The sequence below is a fragment of the Balaenoptera acutorostrata genome, chromosome 2 (genome assembly GCF_949987535.1).
Source record: "Balaenoptera acutorostrata chromosome 2, mBalAcu1.1, whole genome shotgun sequence".
Lineage (NCBI taxonomy): Eukaryota > Metazoa > Chordata > Mammalia > Artiodactyla > Balaenopteridae > Balaenoptera > Balaenoptera acutorostrata.
In genome coordinates this window covers 135,795,010-135,822,919 of record NC_080065.1, presented here as the reverse complement: position 1 = coordinate 135,822,919, position 27,910 = coordinate 135,795,010, and the positions used below count along the sequence as shown (strand labels likewise).

Here is a 27,910-nt window from a genome sequence, read left to right as displayed (position 1 = left end):
TTCCTCCCATTTGCTAGGTTGCATAATGTTAAGCGTGTATCAGCTGCACAGTGCTCAGAAAGTAGGCAGATGTGACAGGGAACTCACCTTCTCAACAGGGGCTCAGAAACTGTCTTCTGCAGATTTGCCTTGAGAAGTTTTGCTTGGTATCCTAGGACTGTAAGGGACCCAGGTGGTCGTATCATTTATTTTTATTTTTAAATTTTTAAAAATATTTATTTATTTATTTATTTTTGGCTGCGTCCGGTCTTAGTTGCAGCCCGTGGGCTCTTTCGTTGGGGTGCGCGGGCTTCTCTCTAGCTGTGACGCATGGGCTCTGTAGGTGGCACGCGCGCACGCACGGGGGCTTAGTTGCCCTGCGTCATGTGGGATCTTAGTTCCCCAACCAGGGATTGAACCCGCGTCCCCTGCATTGGAAGGCGGATTCTCAACCACTGGACCACCAGGGAAGTCCCAGTCGTATCAGTTAGAGTCTCCATCCCACAGATCAGATCCAGAGAGAGAAGAACATTTTGTGAGGTCATGCAGACAGCTGAGGAAATGGAGAGGTGAAAGGGAAACTTTCTAGGGTGGCGCCGAGATCCACAGCTGGGCCCTTGGTGGCCATGGGGCTCAGCAGAACCTGAGCCCGGAGGTCCTCCCATCCCTGCCCTTTCCTGGGATGAAGGAAGGCTGAATTAGCCTTTGTTCGACCAGGTTTAACAGCAATCCCAGAGCCAGTTGCTGGTCCAGAGGGACGATTGGCCCGTCCTCTGGTGGCACAACCAGTACCTTCTACTTGGAGTGGCTGGGAGATGTGGGGGAGACTGGAGTCCTTGGCCTCCCTGGATTTGAGTGTGTCCTGAAAAAGTCTCTCCAAATTTGTGTTTGTCTTGTTGGGACTTACCCCATATCAGTCCACTCCCCTGGGATCTCAGGGGCTGGGTTGGCAAGGCAGGCACAGGACCACCATGGTTGTGGCCACACTAACTGTTGTCTGTGTTCTCCAGGTGACTAGTCAGAGACACCTAGGCCCAGGAGACAGCTCTGGTGCCATAGCAGGAATGTTGGATCTGCAGTCCTTGGAATGCAGTCCTACTTTTGCATTTATTAATGATATGCCTTCAGTTTCCTCATCTGCCCAATGGGGATATAACCTTCTGACCACTCCATGGGTTGCTTTGAGAAAAAATGGAGCTCATGAAAACATTTTAAAAGTGTAAAGCCATTAAGAAAGATACGATCCTAGAGTGCCAGCAGTTTAAAGTCAGCTAGTCCAGTATCCCTGTTTTACAGATGAGGAAACTGGCCACAGAGGGATGTGACCTTGAGTCACACAGTGGGTTGCGGGCTGACTTGCTGGGATTCATTCCTGCTTCGTGGTCCGTGAGCTCACCCTGGGCCGGCTCCCCTCCTGCCCAGAGGACTTGGACGTGAGAAGGGGTTTCCTCCTTCCATTCTCTGACCCCACTGTACTCTCAGCCATGGGGCCCCAGAGGAGGGGCGAGGTGTTTTTCTCTCAGGCAGCCCCTGACCCCCTTTTTCTGCACAGAGCACCTCCTCTGAATTTGAGGTGGTCCCTGCCGAGGGGCATTCTTCACCAGAGAGCGGCGGCCACACCAGAAATACCATGGTGAGTGGACGGCAGGTCCCTGGGCATGTCCCCCGTCTCCTCTCTGTTTCAGTCACCTGGCCCCGCGTGAGAGGCACGGGACCCGCTTATATCTCCTGGGCACCCCGGAGTCACTAGGGATACGCTTAAGGGGCCAGCACCAGGGGGTGCTTCTCGCTCACATATGCAAATCCGTGGCTGGTGACTTCCCTGTGAGCCACACGAGCACCCGACCATTGTGAAAGCCCGGGCACGTCGCCAGCCCCGCTGGCCTCCGCCAAGCACCGGGCACCTCCGCAGGCTCTGACTCAGCCTTTGGGCCTGTGGGCTCATAGCCTGGGTAGAGTAGAAAGGGTCAGAGAAACCCAGAGCAGCTTGAGGCGGGTGTGGCCCTTCTGTGCAGGCTCTTGGCTCCTCCCAGGCTCCCCTTTGGGGCATGCAGGTAGGAGGTTAAACCTTGCACTTACACACACACACACACACGCATGCACGCGTGCGCACACACACACACTCCCCTCCAGCTCTGGGGTGTCCACCTGGCATCCTCATTCTCTACTTTACCCTACTTGCTGCCTTTATTCCAACTATGTTGTCCTGTTCTCTCTTAAAATGGCAGACTTATTGGGGAACCACTGAGAAAGGTGTGGAACGTTCTTCAAAAGTCTTCAAGTCCTGCCCTCTCCTCCTGCTTCCTCCTTCCTCACTTTGAGATTTTTTGATTGTTATACAGGCAATAAGTGGTGTAACCCTTCACTGATACCTTGGTCTCCACTGCCTCATTCTACCAAGGATTTGGGGCACAAATGTTTCTCTTTACATGTAAAGTGAATGGCTTTGGGAAGTGGTAACTGGGACGTGGAGGGAAGTGAGACAGGAAACTGCTGGTTTCCATTACAAACGTTGTAAAACAATTTGACTTTTTAAGCTACAAATAGTTGATTAAAATGCTAAAATTTTAAGTTAAAAGCCAAACAATTATTAAAATGCAATTAAATGAAAAATATTGAATTAACAAGGCCAAAAAAATGTTGCTCTTTAGTTCACTGATTGCATCTTGTGTCTGTCAGTCCCCAGTGCAAGGTCCCCATCAAGTTGTCATGCAGCTTACACTAGCATGTCTTCAGTGATGAGGGGCTGCTCTGAGTATCAGAAATGTTCTGTGTTTTGTCCCCTGGGAACTTCTGTCCCCTTGTCCTGTTCTATCCCCAAGAGCTCTGAGAAGCTGGCTGAGGAGGCGAGACCCCCCTGCTCAGAAAGCATTTCACTCTATGACCTCGGACTTCATCTCGTTAATAGGTTCCCCCTTAGCCCCACCATGTGCCTAGTCTGTGCTGAGCAAAGACAAGACAGCCTCCCTGCTTTCTGGGAGCTTGTAGGCCAGTCGGAGAAGCCAGGGCGATGAAACAATTCACCAGCCTTCAGTAGAGCACCGTTCACCACCTCAAATCCTGTGTGGGAAGAGGCAGTGGGGGAATGAAAGCAGAATTGAAGAAGCAGCAGCATCTGATAGAATACGGTGCCAGGAGTATTATGGAGGCATTCGCTGGACGTCACGCTGTGGCTGTCAGGGCATTTCCGCTGCTGCAGAGTTCAGATGAGGGAAGTGGCCATAGATGGAGAGTCAGGAAGCCCGAGTTCCAGTCCTGGCTCTGCCACTGACTCACTGGGCAACTTTGAGCAACCTCCTTCCCCCTGAACCTTCGTTTCCAAACCTGAACCCTGAGGCTCCCCGTAGTTCTGACGGCCTGTGACTGCCATAAATGGTAGGGGAGGCCTGCTAGAGCAGCTGAAACACGGGGGCGCTGGCAAGGATGAACAGAGGGGACACCGCAGGAATGAAGCCCGAAGAGGCGTGGGGCCTGATGGGTAGGGGCTCAGGCAGGGGAAGGGGGGGACTCGGACGCCTGGCAGGAGCTTGATGCAGTCAGCCGTCAGCTACCCCTGTGGATCCTTGGACGTGGTGTTGGCATAGCTAAGGCACTGTCTTTGCCAAGAGTGTTCTAGACAGAGGAAAGAGAGAGAGAGAGAGACAGGGAGTGATAGATTCTGAGACTGGACTGTATTGCCCACGGTTTGCTTCCTATCTCATCTCTCTGCTAGATCGGGATTCTTTGAACTATCTATGATTCCTAATGTGTTTTGAGTCTTGGGTCCTCTGAAAAGTTGATGAATGCTTGGACCACTCCCCAGAAGACACATGTATAGACATAATAGACAGTTTTGATGTCTGCTGGTCAAGCCTTCCTGAGCTGGAGAAGCAGTACTGTGTATTGAGTGATACCCCTTTCCTGGGCTTGCTGCTTTCATGTATCATTTCACCTGCATAAGAACCCTGTGGGGTAGAAGGGAAGAAAAGGGATGTGTACATGTAATAGATGAGGATTCTGAGGCCCTGTGGACGAGTGATTTACCCACAGGCACTCAGCAAGGCCCAATGTGTGGGAAGAAGGTGGCTCTAGCACTCGTAAGCCAGCCAGTGGCCCGGGAATCCCGGGTCTTGCCCTGTGAGTCAGCCCCAGACAGGGAACCTGTATAACTGGAGAATGTCCCTGGGCTGAGCTGGGATCAGAGGGGGGAGCTGAGTCATGAGGAATGGGGAAGCAGGGGGAGAAAGGCTGGCGGCACCTACTCAGACTGTGGTGAAGAGCGGTCCGCGTCCCCTCCCCCCGCCAGGAGCTGGGCCCCCTGCCCCACGAGGACAGCAACCTGATGCTGCACCTGCAGCGCCTGGAGACCACCCTGAGCGTGTGCGCCGAGGAGCCTGACCACAGCCAGCTCTTCACGCACCTGGGCCGCATGGCCCTCGAGTTCAACCGGCTGGCTTCCAAGGTGCACAAGAACGAGCAGCGCACCTCCATCCTGCAGGTGAGGCCGGGCCCGGGGAGGGTGGCCTGGGGTCTGCCGTGTGGCTCCCGCTCTGCTTCCTCCAGCTCTTCTGGGGAGTCCAGGGTACCACGGGGACTTCCGAGGGTGAGGATGGGGACCCAACTTGGGCTTCTTGTTCAAGGCAGTGAGCAGGGTAAGGAAGTTGTGAGAAGGGACGAGGAAGACGCAGGAAGCTGGGAAATAGTGGTGTGGGTGATGCAGATTTCATGGTTGGGGTTACTCTCGAGGCTGTGGATGTGGTAGGTTGGCAGCAGCCTTGCCTTTGTTCTTCACATACAGGTGGGGAAAGGGAGGGGACAGAGGCCGGCCCCTTGTATGTTACTGCCCCTGCCCCCTGAGCCAGGACCATCATTATCCGCACTTCACAGGTGGGGCCACAGCCCTTGAGAGGTGATTTTTTTTTTTTGCCTAAGGTCCCCCAGTTAGTAGATGGTGCAGCTGGGATTTGAACCTCGATCTGTCGTATTCCAGAGTCCATGCTCTTAACTCCCATCCCAACCTGCCTCCCCAGTGGAGGAGGCTTCCTTTTATAGCCCTTCCTGTGCTGTGGGAATGAAGTCAGATTTCCTTCCTAGGCCAGGCCAGGCCTTGGAACCATAGGGTCCTTGGTTCCAGGAGACTCTTTATTGCTCTCTGACCTTGGGCAAGTGACTTACCCTCCCGGTTCCTCACTGTCCCCATCAGTAACATGGGGCTGGAAATGCCTCCCTCGTAGAATTGCTCTGAGTATTAAATGAAGCCCCTTGTACAGTCTAGAACATAGTAAGCGCTCAAAAAGTGGTCACTGTTAAGATTTTATGGTGATGGCTCATCCATACTGGGCAGGGGATCTGAGCCTTGAGGGCTTGCGGGTAGGGAAGGATTCACAGATGGTGAAACTGAGGCTCCGAGAAGACCTGCTCAGGACCTGAGTGTCTGTCACCTTAGTGACAGAGCTGTAACTCCAAGTCTTCCTCCCTCCTAGACCCTCCTCTGGGCCAGTCACTGCCCTGTTGTCTCACTCATGTCAGCAAACATTCGAGGGCCCAGTTGACGGATGGGGTGCTGGGGTGTCCACTGTGTGCAGCTTTGGGAGGGGCCTGGGTTGACAAGAGCAGGAGGGGCGTCCAAGCTGGAGACAGGTGTGAGGAGAGACGGGGGAGCAGAGGATTCCCACCCCCACCTTGGGTGAGGCGCCACACTGGGAGGCTGGAGGAGTGATTGCAGCCTGGAGGGCCAGCCCGAGGGAGACAGCCTTCCGGTGTCAGCAAGGCCCAGAGATGTCAAGTGTCAAGGCTGAGCACTGGGGAGGCCTGGTGCGTTGCTTGTGGTGGGATCACTTTGAGTGTCAACTTTTCAGCTTTGTTGTTGTTGTTGTTGTTTTTAATTAATTAATTAATTTTTGGCTGCGTTGGGTCTTCGTTGCTGCACGCGGGCTTTTCTCTGGTTGCAGAGAGCAGGGGTTACTCTTCGTTGCGGTGGTTTCTCTTGTTGCGGAGCACAGGCTCTAGGTGTGTGCGCGTGGGCTTCAGTAGTTGTGGTTCGTGGGCTCTAGAGCGCAGTCTCAGTAGTTGTGGCACACGGGCTTAGTTGCTCCGCGGCATGTGGGATCTTCCCAGATCAGGGCTCGAACCCATGTCCCCTGCATTGGCAGGCGGATTCTTAACCACTGCGCCACCAGGGGAGTCCCAACGTTTCAGCTTTGAAATAAGGATTGATACTGGGCCTCATAAAAGGGGTCCTGCCAACCCTTGTTATTTAAAAAAAAAATTTTTTTATTGGCGTATAGTTGATTTACAATGTTGTGTTAGTTTTAGGTGTACAGCACAGTGATTCAGTTTTATATATAAATATATATACACATACACATATATTCTTTTTCAGATTTTCTTTTTTTTTTTTTTTTTTTGGGCTGTGCTGCACGGTGTGCGGGACCTTAGTTCTCTGACCAGGGATTGAACCCGTGCCCCCTGCAGTGGAAGTGTGGAGTCTTAACCACTGAACCACCAGGGAAGTGCCCCCACTGTTATTTTTTATCAGGCTCTTGTCTGTTTCCTTCTTAGCTCTTATCATAGTTTGTAATAATTTTATTAATTGGTTTCTTTACTTTGTGATTGGTTTTTTCCCTTGTGTTCCCTGCTAGAATGTAGGCCTCACAAGAGGGGCAGGTACCTTGTTGGTTATATTCACCACTGCATCCCAGTGTCTGGCACTTCATAGGTGCTGAATGTACATTTGGTGAATGAACTAATGAACTCACACATGAGCTCTCTTAACCCCTTTGATGGAAGGTGATGACTTTTGTGACGACCTCTCTCCGTCTGCTTTGTGCCCAGGGCGTTTGCCTCTTGCCTAGAAGGAAAGCACATGAGGCCTTGTCCTGGCCTTCCCTTAGAAACCACAGCAGGATGTTCTGTTCCCTGGAGGCCCCACTCAGGGCTGTTGCATCCTGGGTACTTGCCCAGCCTGTGGGTGGTGGTAGATTAATCTGGTTCCTCCTCATTCATTCACTGATTAGTTTCTCGGTTCACTCAGCATTTCCAAGGCCGGGTATGGCATGAGGCCTCTGCTGGGCATTGCAGCCAGTCATAATGGTTTTCTATTCCTCCATGTCTGACCACTCACCAGTTCCAGACTGTGTTCTCCATTCAGCCTTCTCAAGTCTTTCCTGGGTTAGTCAGAAAGGGCTCGGTTTTGCTGTGGAAACAAACAACTCTGAAATCTCCCTGGATAACATGAAAGTTTTCCCTCATATTCTGTGTGGCAGGGCCTTGTTTCTGCTCCACAATCACATTGAGGCCCCAGCCGTCTTGTGCCCTTTGGCAGCCATAGGGAAAAAAGAGACCAGAGAATTGTGCATGAGCCAGCCCAGAAGTGACACTTGTCACTGCCGCTCACCTTTCATCGGCCAGAACTGGTCACATGGTCACAGCAAGTCTGGGAAATGGACATGGAAGGGAGCAGGTAGAAGGTCTGGTGAATATCGCTCACTGTCTCTGCCCTCAGCCCAGCTCACAGCCTGCCACCTCCCTTCTCTGCTCTTTCATCACAGGCGAAAGAGGCACCATTTAGGATCTGCCAGATGAAGTTTAATCCCCTTGGTGATTCCCAAGAGCTGTACAACCTTATGCACATTATTTCACCTGCACTAGCCTACATTTTTTTTTTTTTTTTTGGCCACACCATGCAACTTGCGGGATCTTAGTTCTCTGACTGGGGATTGAACCTGGGGCCTCGGCAGTGGAAGCGTCGAGTCCTAAGCACTGGACTGCTAGGGAATCCCCTGGCCTACATTTAAAATAGAGATGAATTACGTAGCTTTGGGGAAGCTGTGAGGCTCCACCGAGGTGGTGAGTGGAAGAACACCTGGCCATTTACGGGTCATGGGTTAGGTGCTCACTAGGTATTTGTTGAGAGATTGAGTCACTTAGTACTGACCTGGTGCATCACCCTTACTAGTCAGAACCTCCCTTCCCGCCATCTGTGAGGCCCTGAGTCTGGCTGCCCATCTTCCATGCCCCCTCCACCTTGCAGCACTTCAAACACATGTCCTCAAAGGTGATCAAGTGCCTGGCAGCTCACGAGGCACTTGCACTCTCCCGGTCTCGTTTGTCCTCATAGCAGCCCTATAAAGGAGGCAGGGGAGGAGCAGTTGTCCCACTTTGTAGGGGGGGGGGAACTAACTGTGTCTCAGAAGTGAGGGAATCCTGAGCCACACTGGGAATTGGTGAGGTCTTGACCCGATGCCCTGTCTTCTGACTTGCCGGCTGACAACCTTGCACCCCGGCTGCCTTGAGTACTCTCCAGATCTCCTAAGCTCTAGGCCTACTACGACTCAGGTCCATTCAGCCAATCAGTCCTGCGTTCCTTCAACAAAGTGTCGAGCTGAGCTGGGCCCTGGGCTGAGGATCCTGCAGTGGACAAGAGAGCGGCGAGAGGATCCCAGCCGTCTGGGAATTCATGGACTAGTGGGGTGGGGGGGACATTAAGAAAGTAACGACACTGATGGTTCTTTAGCTCTAATTGTCACAGGTACCAGGAAGGGTGAGAGCAGGGGACTGTGAGTGAGGATAATGGAGGTGACCTAACTAACCTGAGATGTGGGAGTCAGGAAGGACTTCTCAGAGGAGGTGACGTTTAGGCTAAGACTTGAAGCAGGAGTAGAAGTCAGCCAGGGGAAGGCTGGTGGGGAAGAGCATTCTAGGCTGTGGGAACAGCGGTGAAGGAGGAGGAGGGATGGTGCTCTCTGCCTTGGAGGAACAGAAGGCGCTGTGGCTGATTCTTGGTCCGGTGTCCTCATGGCTGGCTCCTGAGGGAGAGGATGCAGAGAGGAGCCTGGGTGGGCCTTGTGGCTTGGCTCCTGCTGCCCCAAGAGGGCTTGGGTGAGGCCATTGCAAAGGGGATACCGTGTCGGGACCTGGTGTGGCTATAGCGCACCCCCCCGCCCCCCAGCATCAACCTGCATTTGGGGTGCACCCCTTCCCTTACCTTGCCCCCATCTCCCTCTCTGCCCTGCAGACCCTGTGTGAGCAGCTTCGGAAGGAGAATGAGGCCCTGAAGGCCAAGCTGGACAAGGGCCTGGAGCAGCGGGATCAGGCTGCTGAGAGGCTCCGGTAAGTCCAGGCTCCTCAGAGGAGGGGTGAGGAGTCGGATGGGCAGGAAGAGGGCGGTGGTGCATGGCACTGATTTCCGGGCTGAGCGCTCTGAGGCCTGTGCCCAGAGCCCTGCTTTGGATGTCAGGTCTCTTGGTCCTTCTCCTTGGGTGTTTCCTCTCTGGTCCTTTTAATACCTTGGGGAGTGTTTGTGTATAAAGTGCCTTGAGAGCTTCAGAAGAAGGTCTGTACAAAGTGCACTCCTTCCTTGGGAACTTACCCCTCCGCCTGTTAACAGCAGCTAGCTGGCTGTTGGAGAGAGGGCTCTGGACTTTGCTGCCCCCTGCTGGTCACCATCCTGACCTGCTCTGTTTCCTGAGAACAGTCAGGGGTTGCTCACCTGGGCTACTGCTGGGTCTCAGACTTAACTGTGCATCAGAATCACTGAGGGTCAGGAAAGGCATTGCAAGTTTACACTCCCACGCCTCTCTCCTGTGCTGAGATTCTGGTTCAGTGGGTCTGGGGTGAGACCTAGGCATCAGCATTTTCCAGTGGGCCTCTCTGATTACGATGTAGGTAGACCCAGGATCACACCTGAGAGGCACGGATCTTGACTGTCAGAACTCAAAGGGCCCTTTGAGATCATGTGGGCCAAACCCCTCACCCTGCAGAGGGAAACTGAGGTCCAGGGAGAGGCCTGTGAGGCCCAGAGGGAGTCAGGTGTGACTACTGCTCCACTGTGCCGTTTTGAATCAGCATATATTTACTGACTTCTGGATGGCCAAGCAGTTGGAGTTTTATAGCCATAATGACTCCATCCATGGATCCAAAAACCCAAGCTGGAGGAAAGACCCATGATTAGAAGGCGAGGATGCAAGTCCCCACTCTGTGACCTTGGGAAAGCCATTTTACTTCTGTTTTCCTATTATCACATGGAAACCAGCTGGCAAATAGAATACAAAGAAATAGTTTCCATATTTCAGTCATACCTGAGTCCACATCACCATTTTTCTTGTGTCCTGTATCACCTACCTTATTATGTACTTAAGAATTTAATTTGCATCATGTTTTTGCTTAAGATTATTATAATGAAAACTTGCACTAGAGTAACTGGAAAACAGCCTGACCTGGAATAAATAGAAGATACCTCCAATAATAAACACAACAAAAATGGAAGGATGTTAATTAATTTTGGCGAATTGCCCGCTCAAGGCTCTGAGGCTGAAGGCTGCTCTTTCTCTGTTAGCATGGGAGACTAGCAAGCACTAGAGAGGCACTCAGGACCTATCAGCACCAAACTGAGACTTTCCCCATGCTCCGCACAGGACGTCTGAGGATAATTGGAAAGGGTGGAATTTTCTCAGAGAGTGGGATCCAGGGTTCTTTAATGCAGTATGGATGTATCCTGAAGATCTCATGTATACAGATGTCTCACAGTTGGGGAAACCCTGTTGGTGAGCATCAGAGACTTCTAGGGAAGCCGAGCAAAGTGGCGTAAGGATGCCCTATGTGGTTACACCTGAGGGCAGGTCTCAGGGACTCGCCTTACTCCCCACGTCTCAGCTGCAACTCAGATGAGTAGCAGGTCTGAGGTCCCCAGGATCCTCGACCCAGGGCCAGCAATATGACCTCTCTCTTTGCCTCCAACCAGGGAGGAAAACCTGGAGCTCAGGAAGTTGTTGATGAGCAGCGGCAAAGATGGTGCCTCCAGATGGCCAGGCTCACCAAAGACGGAAGGCACGGGCAAGAAGGGGGCAGCCGCACAGCAGCAGGTATGTGGTCAGAAACTCCTTCCCCAGCACTGCAGTGGCTGGTGCCCAGCCTCCAGAGGCAGTGAGCCAGCCCCACTGCTGGAAGGTTCTAGTTGTTAGGCGGCGTTTCCTTGGCTTGTCCTGAGAGTCCACCTCCCTGTAGCTTCCACTCCTCAGCCCTTTTTCTGCCGCCAGCCACATGGAGCGTCCCATTCCCTGGGACACACGCTCAGCCTGCTGCCTGTGACTCTGGCCCCCTGGCTCCCACATGCCTTCTCTTCTCCAGGCTGAATACCTGCAGTTCCTTTGGTCATTTCTCATAAAGGTGGTGTCGTGTCATTTGTGCAGTCTGGGCATATCCCCTAAACACATTCCAGTTTGTCAAAGTCTCTCTTATAGGGTGGCTCCCAAAAATCAGTTTAATGTCTCAGATACCCCTAGTGGTATTAGGGTGTTAGGTTGAGAAAGCCCCTAAAGGGACTCTGTTAAGCTCCTACCTGGGAGCCTCTGACATGCAGAGAACAGGGTGTGGGCTGATGCAGCAAGGCCTGCTAATGCCCTGGGCTGGCCCACCTGCCCCCTTCCCACCACAGCTCCCAGCGCTGGCTCACATCCAGTTCCCAGCTAGGAGCTGGCTGGCCCCTTGCCTGGTCTGTACTGTGCTGCGGAGCTGAGTCCCAACTTTTTACTGACATGTTTTTCCTCTTTAATGGGGTTTAATGGTTGTACAGCAGGACTCAGTGTCTTTAACAAACCCCACACTTGTGTAATAGTAATAATTATCCTAATAACTTAATTCCTTATTACTATGTGGCAATGTAGAGTTTACCCGGGATTTGCAAACTCATTATGTGATTTGGATGTCCTCTCTACATGTCAGGGAGGCAGGGCTGGGACTATTACTCTGTGAGACAGCTATGGCAGGAGGTTTGGAGAGGTCCTGTGACATCACATCATCTAGATTCCTGCATCCACCTGTTATTAGGCAGACGTGGGGTGTGAGAGGGCAACATGCCGACGAATGGCCTTCTGAATCCCAGCCCATGAAGCCCCTCTCTTCTTCCATTTACCCCTCAAGTCAGAGCCTGCCTTGTCTGCCCTCTTGAGGAAGTGACTTGTGGACTCTCCCGATCTCCCCTGGGTTCTCAGAAGTGTGTGGGCAGGCCTCTTCACTTTTCCAAAGCCCTTAACATCATTGACTTCTCGAAAGGCCAGATGCCCTTATTGCCCTGCCGGGGAGGGAGGTCCCGTAGGAGGCGTGCGTTCTGGGCAGTGGTGAAGCCTGTGCCCTGGAGTTGCATGTGGGTTGAATGCTGACTCTACCTCTGGTCAGTGCTGCCACCTTGGACAAGTTGCATAACCTCTCTGACCTCAGTTTCCTCCTCTATGAAATGGAGATAATGACACCTACCTCAGAGGGTCATTGGAGGATTCAGTGATGTGACGCCTGTACAGTAGGTTTAGCACTTGGCACATGGTAAACAGTGAACATTGGCTGTCACTCTTAATGGCAGATTTGGTGCCTCTCTTCTCTGTGGAGGTTAAGGATGCACCCAGGAGCACGGCACCCCCCTTCCTCCTTCCCCAGTACGGGCAGGCCCATCTCTCACTTTTCCTAAAGGAGGTGAGACCATCCCTGGAGGGCTCCCCCAGCCTTCTCCCCTTACTCCCGGGCTCTATGGTGTACTTACAGACCTTAGGCTGTAGGGGCGCTTGAGCCTCACAAGTTCACTCAGCACCGTCCCCCCGCCCCCCACCCCCCAACCAGCCACAGGGGAGTGTGGACGAGAATGGGAAGGCAAGGAACAGAGAGAATGTGGGCAACGACTCCAGGACAAATGCTGTCGGACCCACAGGATGTCAGAAGTTGGGGCCCATCCTGTTTGATCTCTTTGTACCGAGGCCCAGAAAGGGTGTGGGTCTTGGCCTATATCAAGCAGGGCCTTGGAGATAGAGCTGGTGTTCAATTTCTGAATTGCTAGCATCATGCAGTGGGATCCTAGTTACCTGACCAGGGTTCGAACCCGCACCCCCTGCAGTGGAAGCGCAGAGTCCTAACCACTGGACCGCCAGGGAATTCCCAACACTTCCTATGTATAAAAAAATTTTTTTTTAAATTTTTAATTTTGAGATAATTTTAGACTTACAGAAGAGTAGCTAAATAGTCCAGAGAGTGTCCCTCTCCCCATCGCCTTAACATCTCACCTAACCGTGGTTCAGTGATGAAAACCAGGAAATGAACATTGGCACAATACTATTAACTGAACTACAGACTTTGTTCAGATTTCACCAGTTTTTCACTCATGTCCTTTTTCTGTACCAGGATCGAATCCAGGATCCCACATTGCATTTATCAATAGCTGTCCTGTCTCCTTAGTTTCCTCTGTCTGTGACAGCGCCCAGTGGTTCTTGTCTTTCATGAGCTTGAGGCTTTTGAGTTATACTGGCCAGTTATTTTGTAGAATGTCCCTCAACTTGGGTTTCTCTGATGTTTTCTTATGATAAGACTGATGTTATGGATTTGGACAAGAAGATCACTGGAGTGACATCTTGCATCATGTCAAGGGTACATGATATCGATGTGTCTATTTACATTCAATCTTGATCATTTGGCTAAAGGGGTGTCTGTCAGCTTTCTCCATAATAAAGGGACTAATTTTCCCTTTGTAGTTAATAAATATTTACTTTTGAGGAGACACTTTGAGACTGCAGATGTCCTGTTTCTCCTTATACTAATTTTAGTATCCACTGGCTGATCTCACCTGCAGTGATTATTGCTATAGTCTTCTAATGGTGATTTTGTGCTTCCCTCATTCCTTCTCTATTTACTAATTGGAATTTTTCTTCTCCCCCATCTATTTATTTATTTATTCATTTATTTTTTTCTATTAATAGGGACTCAAGGATATTTATTTTATTCTTTGGCTTATAATCCAGCACTATTGCGATTTGTTTTCTTGTTCAAATTGTTCCAGCTTTGGTCGTAGGAAGCTCTTTCAAGTTGTCTCCTATGCCCATTTGACATGCCCTTCTTCTTCTTATTATTATTATGATTGAGCACTTCCTTACTTTCTGGCACCACAAGTCGCTCCATAATCACCTTATATTTTCCCTGCCCCAGGCCTGAAATTAACCATTTCTCCAAGGAGTCCTGTTTCTTTTTGTTAGAGAATGGTATTCAGAAACCAAGATCTGTGCTCACTGCTATTGGAGTGACACTGCTTTAGGCCCTCTCAGAGGTCAGAGCTAGGAAATACATGTACTAATCACACATGCACACAAATCTTTATTTGTGTATCTTTTAAAAAACATTTTAAAAATAAACATTTTATAAAATGTTAAAAAAAAATGTGTAACTCTTGCCTTCCAGGCTGGAGCATTTTTGGCTGATGGGTGGGGGAGGAGGGGGCAGCTGGCAGTGCCTTAGAGATAGAGCCTGAGCAGGAAAAGAAGTGGCCATGGAGGTGGCGGCGGGGGAGGGAGAGGGAAGGGTCTGGGAGCCACTGAGGGTCTGGGAGCCACTGAGGGTCAGGGAGAGGGAATAATGATCTCCATGGACTTCCCGAAGGGACTCAGTCATAGCTGGGACAAGTAGCAGTGTCCTGGTGGGTGGGAGGGTAGAGAGGCAAGAGACGGAGGGCTGGGTCTCATGGGTGAGCAGCCTTAGAGGAGCCCTGAGTAGGGAAGAGAATTTTTACTTGAGGCTCTGCTGAAGGCCCCTCTGTGTTTCTCCTCAGGCTGGTGTGACAGCAGGTAAAGTCCCAGAGGTGGGAGCCTTGGGTGCGGCTGAGAAGAAGGTGAGGATGCTGGAGCAGCAGCGCACGGAGGTAGGTGGCTGGAGGGAGCGGTGGTGGTTGGAGAAGACCCCTCCTCACTCCCGGGACCAGCAGGACAAAGACCCTCCCTGGCCCCCTGGCTCCGGCTAGGCCCAGGTCTCTGTGATGCATTGCCATGGTGACTACTGAACCATCTGCCCATGGGTGAGAGATGCTGCTTTGCCCTGGCTCTTGTCTCCTGATCAGTTCCCCTACCCACAGGAGTCACTCTGAGGAGGTGGCATTTGGGGTATGGCCTAAAATTGCTGCAGGGGGTAGTTTAGGAAGGCTCCCATGGTAGACCCTGGATGGTGGAGAGAGGTTGTGATAAGGGGCAAGTTTTAGCATCAGGAATGGGGAGTCTGGGGTTCATCTGTCACCACGCAGCTGGTTCAGGGAGGGACTGTCACAGAAGGAGAGATCCCATACCTGCTTGCAGCACTGCTTCTAATCAGTTGAGAGTCTCCAGAAGTTGAGGCTCTTTCCTTGTGTCTCGTGCATAGTCTTCCTCCGTCCCCCACCCCCGGTATGTCTGGACCAGAGGTGGGAGCCCCACCCTCTCTGTTCTCTGAGCCCCTCCTCTCCACACAGCCCGGTCCTTGTCCCAGACCCTGGGCCTTTCTGCCCTCCCTGGTCCTCCAGCACATTTGAGAGTCAGGTTCTCTTGGTCTTTTGTTTATATGCATATTCATTTTAGTTTTCTTTTTGTATTGCTGTAAGGTTTTTGTGTTTTTTTTTCTGATTACAGAAGTTATATAATGCTCATTATAAAAAGATCGAGACTCTCACCTCCTGGAGATGACCACAGTTGATAACAGTTCATTGCATATTCCTCAATTTTGTCTATGTACTTACTAATGTATGATGTTTGTAAAAATGATATCATACATACCACATTGCAGATTGCTTTTTTTCTTTCTTTCCTTAAAATTAACTATATCTTTGAGGGTATTTATTTATATGTAAAACATACCCTATGTTTCTTTACTTCTGAGTACTTTTTATCATATTTTAATGTTTTTGAACTTGGGATGCCCTTTCCATTGTTAATTTAATGATGTTGGATTGTTTTTCTTCCTCAAATTGTCATTACATCAAGATTATGGCAAATAATTAGTATCATCTCAGAACGGAGGCAATGTATTACGCACCTGAATTTCTGAAGGGCTGTGCAGTTCTCCATTTTCTGTTTATTCTATCATTTCCTTAACCTGTTTCTGATGCTCAGGTTGGCCTCTAGATTTTTTTGCAATATGAACATTGTTGAGCTGATCAACAGTACACATAGTTTTTACACACCTGTGCAAGTGCTTCTTTTGGTTACATTTTTCGGAGTGGAATTATTTGGTTAAAGAGAACGAGAATTTGAAATTTAAATACAGAGTCCCAAATTGCCCTCCACGTGGGTGTGTGTTCCATAATTCTACAATAACAATTGTATGCTCTTTCTGTGTCTTGGCGTTAGTCTTGCCTTCCCGGCAAGGGTAAAATGTGGCGGTTGATAAAGGTGATTTGCTTTGAGGAACGTTTTTGAGAAGCGCAGGATCGAGGCAGTGTGTGTAGCTGCCGTCCGCGCACGCTGCACACGCCTGCGAAGCTGGTGTTGGAGGAGTTGGCTCTCTCTGGTCGTTCTCTGCTTATCTCCTGCCCACCCCAATCTCTCCCCCGCAGCTGCTGGAAGTGAACAAGCAATGGGACCAGCATTTCCGGTCCATGAAGCAGCAGTATGAGCAGAAGGTACTGTGGGGGTGATGGGAACTCAAGGCTGGAGCCCTGCTTCACAGCTGGGCTCTCCGGGCATCCCCAGCATCCTGCATGCTGCTTCCCTCGCAGCATCCTTGAACCTTGGATGTTCACCCCCGGCCCTCACACACTCCCTTTCTCTGCCTCTGAACTCAGATCACTGAGCTGCGCCAGAAGCTGGCGGACCTGCAGAAGCAGGTGACGGACCTGGAGGCCGAGCGGGAGCAGAAGCAGCGCGACTTTGACCGCAAGCTCCTCCTGGCCAAGTCCAAGATAGAAATGGAGGAGGCAAGTGTGACGGTTGGTCCCACAGCTTCAGCTCCGGGGCGCCAGCCCTCTCCTCCCCAGCAGTCTGGAGCTAGTAAACAAGCAGGGGTGGGACTCAGGAGACGCGGGTTCCATCTCTGACTCCAGTACTCAAGGGCTGTGTGGCCGGAGGCAAAAGCACTTTCCTTGCCCGTGCCTCAGTTTCCCATCTGAAAATCGAGATTGGATTAGTTATTCTTTTCATTTTTTTCTTGTTTTTATACCGAAGAGCTTTTGGTTCAGTTAAAATCTTACGATCTAGGGAACTGCACAGGGAAGCACAGAATGTAAAAGAGATGCCGCGGGCCTGCCCTAGTACACTTGATGGGCTGGATGCTGCTGAATGTGTACAGCGGTGATGGCTGTTTGTGGGCGAGGGGCTCCAGCATTAGACAGAGCTTCCTTCAGTCCTTCCTCTGGTCACTGTTCAACAGATCATGCCCTGGGCACCGTGCTGGGCACATAGACTCAGCAGTGAACAGTCAACCCCGCCCTCGGGGGAAGAGACGCGGGACATCTAATTACAGAGGCAAATGAGTAGACCTGTGTTAAGTACGACACAGGAGAAGTTACAGGGATCAGGGCGAGAGCATAAAGGGGGTCTGGATTCATTCTGGGGGGGCCCGGGAACAGGTCCCCTGAAGAAGTAGCATCTGATCTGTCATGTGTGTGACTGACACCGGCCAAGGCCCTTCAGGATCCTGGAGCAGCTTAAAGAGGAAAGGCCATTTGACCCCCAGGCTCTCTGGAGATTTTATTTCTGTCACCATGCCTTCTCCTTCATGAGAACTGGGTACGGGCTGCTTTTGCCTGACTTAGAAATGGCCATTTCCAGCAGAGTTCCTTCCCATCAGTATGCGACACCCAGGGGCCTTCTCCGAGCGGTCAGCCTGCCTTGGCGACCGCCCCGTACCTTGGAGATGTGTGTTAGGGAGGACACTGCCTGTCTTTTCTGGTGAGTGCACAGTCACAGCTTGGGACTGTCAGCCAGACCCTGGCTCACGTTAGTGGGTGGGATAAGTTCCTGGCATCTGACACTCTTCCCTGTCAGCTGGGGGAAAGGCGGGATGTTTCAAGACAGAAGCATGGCCCTGTGGTTAGGGACACCTGGCCATAGAGGCCGTGCTGACCCGGGAGCCTCTTAAACCGGGAGTCCGCAACAACTCCCACAAGATCCAACCAAGGCTGCCCTCGGCCATCTTTGGCTGAAAGCAGCTCACCAGCTAGTTTGTAGGATATTGACATGTTCACATGATACAGATACAGTGAGTTTTCCTGGACCGTCTCCTCTCACCACCCCCACCCCCCAATTCCAGGCCCTTCCCAGTGGTAACCACGGTTACCATTTTGGTATATCTTTCCAGGCCTGTTATCACAAATAAACACACAGAAATAGACAGTTTAATGTGGGTGTGCCTGGTCTTTCCTCTGCACTGTGCTGCCCTCTTCTATTTCAAACACTCCCTTTGACTTTCGAGGGGACAGAGAGCACCAGAATTAGGAGACCTGGGTTCTAGTCTAGCCCCAGCTCACAGCGTGGCCTTGGGTAAGTCACCTCCCCTCTCTGGATAGTCATTTCCTGTCGTGTAAAGGGGCTAGGACTCGACGCTCTCTGAGGGCCATTCCAGATGTGGCTCTTTGCGATGAAGAACCTGGATTGTTCCATAGTAGGTATAGAAGCAGTGCTTCCACCTTGAAGCCTCCCCTGGTTTCTTTTCAGCTGTAGTATTCTTTCTTTTAACCTCACAGTAGTACTTTGTTTCTCCGTGGAGGAACCCTTTCTGCCTTATGCTGCATTTATTTCTATGAGGGTCTTATCTCCTCTGGGCTCAGAGACTGTAAGAGCTGAAAGGTCCTTTGGAGACTTTCAGTGGCTTATCGCTTTCTGTGCATCATAGAAGACCCCTGTGTGAATCTGGTGAAAACTGTGGCTTTTCTCTCTAGAAAGTTGCACAGTCAAAATTGTGTGCTCGGTTTGGGGGCTCACAGACCTCCTGAAGCCCACCTGTGACTCCTGTTACGAACCCCTTACCCATGGCAGATAGGAGAGCTTAGACCAGAGAGGGCTGGGTCAGTGCCCAAGGCCTCAGCTCACTGTTGGAGGAGCTGGTGGCAGAACCCGGGGCCTTTCATTCACCTGAGCCACCCCTTCCTTGAGGACAGGACCATGTAGACATTACCGTTCTCACCCGGGTGCCTCGCCTGGGGTCTTGTGCACGAGCATCGTGGGGCAGCAGAGTGAGAGCGAGAGGGGAGGCATGGCCGCGTGCAGGGCGGGGCGGGCAGTCAGGGAGTCTAGGCCTCCTGGAGAGGCTCCCTGCTTACCAGTCCTGTGTTCCCTGCAGACCGACAAGGAGCAGCTGACAGCAGAGGCCAAGGAGCTGCGCCAGAAGGTCAAATACCTGCAGGATCAGCTGAGCCCACTCACCCGGCAGCGGGAGTACCAGGAGAAGGAGATTCAGCGGCTCAACAAGGTGGGCGCCTCGGCTGTGGTCCGTTGGGCGGGCAGGGCTTCCCTGAGCCAGCCGCGGTGCCCGCCCTGTGGCCGGTGCCTCAGACCCTCAGCTCAGGAGGGGCGACTCCTGGGTCAGGGCGGAGGCACTGAGGCTCTCGGTGCTGCCCCGTGATTTCCGCCACCTCTGCCTTCCCCTCCCCGCACGTTGAGTGCCAGGCTGGGACGACCCCATGCTTGCTCCCCTGCGGCCCTTGGACGTGCTGTTTGCTCACACAGTGCCACCCCCTCATCGTTCAGGTTTAGCTTTAACACTGCTTCCTCAGTGAGGCCTTCCCAGCCCAAGTCTCCTTTGAGCTCCCTATTCTGTGTGTCTAAAGTACCGGCAGCTTCTTTCACACCCCTTCTGGCATTTTCTTGTCATTACTTATCGATGACCTGTCTTCCCATCTGACTGTGGGGGGTGTGCGTCTTCACCAGGGTACGTATCCCCCAGCACCTGGCGCCAAGCCCGTCCGTGTTCAGGAAAAACTCACTGAAGGGAGTGGATGATCACTGGCCTGAGGTTCCTGCCCTCGAGCAGGGGGATCCAGGGAGATGGGGCTCGGGGTGGGGGTGGGAGAGCCCAGGTAAAGCGGGAGCCCTTTGCTCTGAGCCACGGTGAGAGGCGGTGGGCCGGGCTGTTTCTGGTCCCAGGTTATAACCCCTGCCTGCCTTCCAGTGCAGGGGCTAAAGGAACAAGCTGACAGGAGGGGCTTTGAAAGGAAACTTTCTCCTAAGGCTCAGCTTTTCCTGCTGTGGAGCCTGTGCTCAGCGTTTCCTCCTGTCCTGTCTGTCTGCCTGCCTTTCCCTTCTGCCTGCTCTCCTGCTCACAGCAGGCTCTGCTGTGAATTTGCATTCACTAGGCCCCGGGGGTGACCCTTTCTGTTTGGTTTTGGTGTTTGGTAAGCGCTGATGATGCTGAGTGTGGGGCCCTGGGACCTGTTCTGTGGGAAGAGAACGATCTGTCCTGAGCTGTGGGAATTGGGGGTCTAAATCCAGGCAGAATGTCGTGCCTGCTGCTGGTTGTAGCAATGACTCAGACAGGGTCGCTGCCCTCCAGGTTTCTGTGGCGTAGCTGGGGACAGACACCGGTGGGGATGATTAACGCGAGGCTCTCCCTGTCCCTGGACTTCAGCCTGCTCATCTGAAAAATGGGGCAGACGGAGGAGGAGGGTGAAGTGCAGCCGTAGCCGCCCCTTGCGCATCCTGAATTTACTCTCGGCTCAGCAGTTTCCTCATGTTTCTGGGGGAGTCCTGGAGACCAAGTGGGGCCCAAGTCCAAGCTGGGGAAGGTTTCCTTTATCTCCCCAAGGTCCAGGGAGGCACTGTGAGCAGTGCTGACGCATGGCCAGCAGAGGCCCTGCTGTCTAGGAGCTAAAGTCCAGGTGGTGATGAGGGTGTCCAGTCTCGAGAGGTGTCCCAAAGTTCTCACGCAACACGTTAACAGGGTTGAAGGAGAAAACCAGTTAATGGCAAACTTTTAAGAGAATGTGAGCACACTGTTTACGTAAGAAAAGGTATCTTGTGGACATGGTAAAACAGGGGTGCTTTTTAAATTTTCAAAATGCTATTTGGTGATGTGTCAGCCCATTTTCAGGGTTGGAAAGCTAAAATATTAATTAAGTCAAAATTAAAATCCAGGCTGATCTAATACAGAAGAGCTGGGGATGGAGAGGTTGGTTTGGTGGGAATGGGTTATGGAAGCTGAAGAATCACAGGGCACGCAGTTGTCGAGGAGGCTGAAATTTCTTCCCCCAAAGGACTTAGTGTTCTTTCTAGGTCTGGGTGCTAAGAATTGAGCCACTCATCCTCAGGGAAGGAGATTTCTCCCTTCTACATAAAGACCACAGGTTAGGCTGCTGGTTAAGAGCACACGCTGGCTTTGAGTCCCTGCTTTGCCACTTACTAGCTGTGTGAGTTTGGACAAATCACTTCAGGTCTCTGAACCTCAGTTTTCACGTCCATAAAATGGGGATCATGGTCACAATCTTTTCTTCATAGGACTGTGGCGAGGATTCAGTGAAATGATGTGTATAGTGTTCATAAATAAGATAGCACTTATTAAATAGTGGTGGTTATTATTATTATTATTGTTATCAGGAAAGGGGCCTTTCAATGGGGCCTCACCCTTCCAATGAGGCCTGACTTCCAGGGGCTTTCTGCTGATGGGCCCGTCTCCTCTGTTCCTCATTCCAGGCCCTGGAGGAAGCACTGAGTATCCAGGCCTCCCCATCATCTCCAGCAACAGCATTCGGGAGCCCGGAAGGAGCTGGAGGCCTGCTAAGGAAACAGGAGCTGGTCACGCAGAATGAACTGCTGAAACAGCAGGTGAGGCTAGGGGGAAGAGGTCAGGTAGGAGGTGCCCAGTGGGAGCTGGAGCATTCCTGAGGGTCCAGGATGGGCCTTGAACCATGTGGAAGCTGTAATCTGTAGTCGACTTTCTGGCCATTGACCAGGACCCCTGTCTGGATATAGGTTTATCCTCACCACCAGTGTATCCCTATCTAGGTCATTCCTCTACCACCATCATGGCTTAAACATTTCTGTGCCCCAGCTGTGCTATTATTTACCTAATGTTTTGAAAACAAATTTTAAAATAAATTCAATGAATATATTTAAAAGGGAACTTCAGATTTCTACTATAAATGGGAAAACCTGTTTATTATTTGCCATAAATAGAAAGTAACTGTAAGCAATAAATACAGTAAAAGGTAAAATAGTGTTGTTGAACTCTAGCTAGACACTGTTGCCTGATGAAGACTCTTGAGCTTGAGTCCTCTCTCCCTTTATTTAAGGGAAGTTCAGTACTAGAAACCTGTTAAAGACACAGTAGCATAAAATGCAGACTTTGTTCTTGAGGGACACAGAGAATTGAAAGGAAGTTGAAAAGGTTTTGGTTCTCTCCCGTGTTTCTGTGCTGTTTGGTGCCATGCTTTCGATCCTTCTAAATCATTTTGAGCCTGGTCGGCTTCTCACTGATCTGCAGTAAGGTTGTGAAACTTCAGAGGCAGAGACAGGGCCCCACCCCGTCCCTTCCTTGCCAGTGCACCCCAGAGCCTTGGGAGAGTGTGTAGGCCCTCTGCTCTCGGAGCCAGGAGACTGGAACTCCAGTCCTCCACTCATATTCTTTTTCTGTGGCCTCCACCTCTCTGTGGGCCTCAGCAGAAGGAAAGGATGGGACTGGTTGATGGCTGTCAGCCTGTTGTTTTCTTTTTTGGCATGGATCCTTTTTTTCAAATAAAGCCTATGTTGAAGCCCAGAATATAAGATAGACAGACCCAGAGCTATCTGTTTGAACTTGCGGGTGGGGGGCCAGAGGTACACCTGTTCCCCTCCCCACGGGGATTTTTGAGATGCGGTGAAACCAGTTTTGATGTCTGACTCCCATCAGGAGGCCCGGGGTTCTAGGCCCGAGCAGGTCTGAGTCTCCACTCAAACTGCCCCTCCTGCCTCATCCCTTTCTCACCATCTCCCCACCCCTTCCCACCCCTTCAGGTGAAGATTTTTGAGGAGGACTTCCAGAGGGAGCGCAGCGACCGTGAGCGCATGAATGAGGAGAAGGAAGAGCTGAAGAAGCAGGTGGAGAAACTGCAAGCCCAGGTCACCCTGTCACATGCCCAGGTGAGAAGAGCTGGACCAAGGAGGGGGCAGCTGGCTGTCCTCATGGGGAGGGTGCAGGGATTGGAGGGTCCCTGGTGAGACTGGATGTCAGGACACTCACTGATCCTCCTTTCAGCTCTGCTGCCACATTTCTGTGGCCCTCAGAAAGGCCCTTCCCTTCTCTGACCTCTAGCTCTGATTGTCCACAATCAGTTTTCATGCCTTAAAAGAGCAAATTTAGGAGTTAGCTCTGAGCCATCCACTCTCTCCCACATTGTAACTAAAAGGTGTTAATGCGGAAGCACAGAAGCAGTGAGACTCACGCAACCCTCCTGACCTGTGTTCAGACCACCCCCAGTGATGGGTGAGCAGGCCTTACCTGCAGCCTGCAGCCTGGGCTGTGCTGTGTCTCATAGGGCCCTTTCCCGGGGCTGGGCCAGGCAGGACAGCCCAGAGCGGTGCCTCATGCATTGGCTGGTCAACCCTGTGGTTGGTTAGGCCCTGAATCCAGGCCTGCCCAGGAAGCACCCAGCCTAACAGTCTTCTCTCCTTCCCTCCTTCTCTCAGCTAAAAGCCTTCAAAGATGAGGAAAGGGCGAAAGATGCCCTGAGACAGCAGAAGAGGAAAGCAAAGGTGAGGAGGCTTGAGGGAGGAAGCAGCACTTACTGCATTTTACCTCCTTCAGGGTGCTGCAGTCACTGGGGGGGGGGGGCATCGTTTGCTCAGGTGCCCAGCTAATTAATGAGGTAATGTGGGTGGAGCATTCATAACAGTACTTGGTACAGCATAAGTGCTCAGGACACACTAACCGTTATCATAGTTGATATTCTGTGCCCGTGTACCAGTTTTCCATGCCCATATGCCACTCTTGTGTGCATGTGCCAGCCTTCCGTGGCCACCTGCCAGTCTTCAGAGAACTGAGATTCTAAGTGGAGAACGGGAGATGGGATGGGTGTCACTGGGACGGCCCATGCAGCCTGTCACAGGCCAGAGCCAGATGTCAGCCTTTCTTGCAGACCTCGGCAGACCGCTACCACGTGGAGCCCCACCCGGAGCATCTCTTCGGGGCCTACCCCTACGCCTACCCGCCCATGCCCCCCGTTGTGCCGCACCGTGGCTTTGAGGACTGGTCCCAGGTCCGCTACCCGCCTCCCCCCACGGCCATGGAGCACCCACCCCCGCTTCCCAACTCGCGCCTCTTCCACCTGGTGAGTCTGTGCCCCTCTTTCACTCCAGGACACACACACAGGCCACCCAGACACATTCCAGAGGGCAAGGTCAAGTGAGGGAGTCAGAAGCTGCATCCTTGGCCCCTTCTGAACAGCACTGTGGTGTGCAGCCTGCTGTCTCAGGGGCAGGACCTTCTAGCCCAGGGCTGCTCAGGGTCACTGGTGTAGGACAGAAAAGGCCAAGTAAGGGAATGGGCCCAGAAGGAGGGCTTTCTCCCGCCCACCAGGCCAGGGGTACTGGAGTTTGGGTTTGACCTTCTTTATAACCTCCACATGGAATCAGGTACCAGATCCTCACCATGCATTCTCTCCCTTTGCTTTTCTTTCTCTTTTCCCTTTTCAGTTTCCTTTCCTTTTCTCTTTTCTTCCATTTTTTTTTGGCTGCTTTTTTCTTCCCTTGCTTATCATTCTGTCTCCAAAGAGCTGCTGTCACCTGTCCCATCCTCTCCAGTGCCTCTGCCACAGCCCCCTCAGGCACCCCTGCTCTCACCTGGTGACAGCTGCCTTCCATCCAGCTTTTCTCCCATGACCGTTCCTTACATGCATCTTTAAACACTGGAGTGTACTGTGGGGCTTAAGAGATTAGCTCCAGGATTATAGAGACCTGGGCTCAAATCAAAGCTTGGCCACTTGCCTAACTGGACGACCTTCAACAAGTTGCTTAACCCATCTGAGCCTCAGTTTGCTAACCTGTAAAAAGGGGGTGGCAACCTGGGTAGTTGTAAGGATTCAGTTATACTCGATTAATATGAACTTAGTATTATCCCGGCACGGTAGCTGCTACTGTAATTTTCGAGTGTGGTTATTGATTACTAAGCACCAGTGTTGTTGCAGCCAGAATACACCTGGCGGCTGCCCTGTGGAGGGATACGCAGTCAGAGCTCCCAAGTGATGGGCTCACCCACGGCCAGGCCTACGGAACCAGGTGAGCACGATCCTCTGGTAATGGGCCTTGTCTTCCATGGGGGGAGATAACTTATTATCTGCCAGGATCACCCCCGTTTGGGGACGACGACGTTGCTACCTTCTGATCTAGGTGGAGGAGGAGGCCCAGCTTTCTGAAACAGTGTTGAGAAGAAAGGGATGGTGACTGCATCATGAGGGGGTTGAAACCATTCCTTCCTTCATTACAGTTTAGGGTCTAAATGCTGTGTGCTGTACGAGGTTCTGGGGAAGCTCGGATATGGTCCCAGCCCTCTGACCTTACTGTCTAGTGAGGCGGGCAGAAATGAATGGTTAAAATCACACCAGTGGGCATACAACTGCACTCAAGTGCCCTGAAGGAAGAAGAGCAGGTTTCTATGAGAGCAGACAGCAGAGGGACCTGACCCAGCCTGGGGGCCATGGTGTTTGAGTTGAGACCCTCAGAATGAGTGGCATTAACGAGGTAAAGAGACAGAAGGCACGGGTGTTCTTGCAGAGAAAGGACAAATGCAAAGGCCTTGGTGGGAGGGGATGAAGAACTGTGGCCAACTTGAGGATTGAGAGAAGGCTGGCGTGGCTGGAGCCAGGAACAAGGTGGGGAAGGGGGGATGGGCAAGGCGAGGTCAGGGAGGTTGGCGGGTCCTGGCCGAGAGGGCCTTGCAGGCCACGGCAGGAGGGCTGGTCTTTATCCTAAGGATGATGTGCAGTCCTTGGACATTTTAAAATCAGAGTGGCATGGGAATTCCCTGGCGGTCCAGTGGTTAGGACTCTGTGCTTCCACTGCAGGGGGCCCAGGTTCGATCCCTGGTCGGGGAACTAAGATCCCACAAGCCCTGCCGTGCGGCCAAAAAAATAAATAAATAAAAAATAAAATAAAATCAGAGCAGCATGAGAGATTAGATTTGCATTTTGTAAAGCTCCCTTTGGCCACGGTGTCCGCCATAAACAGTTGGGGACTGGAGGTCCGTTCGCTAGTCACAAGAGCACCCTGGGACCTTGGTCACTCCCTCACTTTCTGTGAGGCTCTCATGGGGCAGAAGGCACTGCCTTGCCTGTGGGGCTTCTGGGAGCAGAATTGCAACTAAGGGGAGCAATAGGGAGGCCAAGTCCATCTCAGCACGAAGAGGAGTTTTCTAAGGGTCACAGCTGTGCCAGGAGGTCGAGTGCCCCTCTGCAGAAGGAGTGGGAGCAGAGACTACAGAGTGACTTAGAGGAGTGTGGTTTGGAGGATCTCGTGGTTGGAAGGAGGAGGTATTGGGCTGGTCATTTTCTGATGTTTCCCTGCGGAGCCCTAGAGGTTCTGTGGAGCCCCTCGGAGCCTGTTTTGATGAGGGCAGAGGGTGGCCAAGTGGGCAGGACTGTCCCCTCCCCCAGAACTACTCCATTTCTGGGATCTGAAACCAGACTGACTAGGCGCCAGCACCTCCTAGACCTGGGACTTTGAGCGAGTTTTTACAAACCTCTCTGTGTCCCAGTTCCCTCCCCCCCATAAAGGGATAATAATCTGTCTGCTTCATAGGGCTGGGCAAGGACTGAATGACAAATATACCTAAGGCACTCAGCCCAGGGCCTGGCACTTGGTAATACCCAACAACCCTAACTGGTTTTTTCCACTCTTACTATATTGGTTTCCATAGGACTTTGAAACCTACTGTAGCACCTCATCTTCAAATCCTCAAAATTTTTGTTTATTTAGAGTCCACCAAAAATGACCGTGAGGGACCTCAGTGAAACCAGTCCCTTGGCTCCAGCTTCGTCTTGCAGAGCCAGCTGACTTCAGCTTACTGGAAAACTAGAGGCCACGGGCTCTCCGAGCCTCAGCCACTCGGGAGGCTGAGATGGATGGCCAGCTTGAGCCCTGGCCCCAACCTGAACCGTTTAGAGACTCGGGAGGCTCCATCCAGAAGGCGTCCATCTGGGCCTTTCCTTTGGAGTGACTGGGAAAAACTCACTACTCTGCCACTGAGCGGAGAGAGGCGTCATCCGGCCTTGACCCGCCATCCTCTGCAGAAAGTGCTGGCAGATGTTAATCTGGCAGATGTTAATCTCAAGTGGGGTGCAGTCAAGACCCCTTCCTTTCACAACTTCCCCAGAAGTGGTTCAGCAGCCCCTCTGGGGACCACAGTCAGTTCATGTGTGTGTTTAGTTTTTGCTTCAAGCTCTGCAGTAGCAGGACCTGCCCCACGCACATCCCCTCCCCCTCTGAGGAGCTGCGGGAAGAGCGGGTTTGCCTCTGGGAGCAGAAGAGACAGGATGCTCTACTCCTGGGCCCTCCACTTCGGCCCACGGCAGCCTTGCTGGCACCACTGCAGCCTGGGATGAAGCCCATGCCGGCCACATCGGCTGAGGGGCCCCAGCCTGAAGCTGCCAGGCCCTCAGCTGGAGGCTTGTGGTGCTGGAGGCCCGGATCGGGGTGGCTGTTGATCCCCGGACAGCTGTTTGCACGAATCTTGGACATAAATCCAAGTTGAAGATTAACATTTTGTGACTGGTATTCTTTTATGCCCTGATGAATGTTCCCCTCCTGGTCAACCAGAGTGCTGCTTTCCTGGCCCCCTCCCTCCGTACCCCATTCCTCCCAGACACCCCCGGGAGCATCACCGTTACTCTTGGCAGATATCCCCTGGGGCCCTGCTCAGAGCCTCCGTGAGGGTCATCCAGGGGCTGGGGGTCAGGCAACCTGGGTTTACATTCTCGTCCTGCCCCTCACTTGTCAGGAGACATTGGGCAAGGCCTGGACCTTCTGTGAGCCTGTTTCTTCGTCTGTCACATGCACACCTCACCTGAGCCCTAGCTGCCGTGGACAACTGTGGGATGACGGTAGACGTGAGCTGGTTTTACAAACTCCAGATGCCGAGTGAGGAAGCAGAGTGGGCCTAGGTAGAAACCAAAAAGCAAGGGCCCAAAGGTCTCCCTTCATTCCTTTTCTCTTCCTCTTCCTCTTCTCCCTTCCCCCCGGCGAGGGTGGCCCCATTGAGGAAGCACCACAGTAGGCTCAGC

The 27,910-nt window shown here is 52.1% G+C and overlaps 1 protein-coding gene across 9 annotated transcripts in view; it reads left to right on the top strand.

Moving 5' to 3' along the window:
* The window catches only part of TNIP1 (TNFAIP3 interacting protein 1), a 52,272-nt gene extending 24,884 nt beyond the window's left edge, over positions 1-27,388 (top strand). For 4 of the 9 annotated variants that reach the window (XM_057539952.1, XM_057539946.1, XM_057539945.1 and 1 more), the window contains 14 exons: positions 1,532-1,612; positions 4,265-4,456; positions 8,975-9,069; positions 10,700-10,820; positions 14,537-14,626; positions 16,286-16,351; positions 16,514-16,657; positions 19,009-19,137; positions 21,354-21,485; positions 22,653-22,778; positions 23,325-23,390; positions 23,774-23,965; positions 24,821-24,911; positions 26,607-27,388. In XM_057539952.1, the coding sequence (XP_057395935.1) occupies positions 1,532-1,612; positions 4,265-4,456; positions 8,975-9,069; positions 10,700-10,820; positions 14,537-14,626; positions 16,286-16,351; positions 16,514-16,657; positions 19,009-19,137; positions 21,354-21,485; positions 22,653-22,778; positions 23,325-23,390; positions 23,774-23,965; positions 24,821-24,911; positions 26,607-26,641 (1,560 nt within the window). In that variant the 3' untranslated portion in view covers positions 26,642-27,388. The remainder of the gene's footprint in view (positions 1-1,531; positions 1,613-4,264; positions 4,457-8,974; positions 9,070-10,699; positions 10,821-14,536; positions 14,627-16,285; positions 16,352-16,513; positions 16,658-19,008; positions 19,138-21,353; positions 21,486-22,652; positions 22,779-23,324; positions 23,391-23,773; positions 23,966-24,820; positions 24,912-26,606) is intronic. The other 5 variants (XM_057539949.1, XM_007188627.2, XM_057539947.1 and 2 more) reach the window with 5 other exon arrangements.
* The last annotated feature ends 522 nt before the right edge of the window (positions 27,389-27,910 follow it).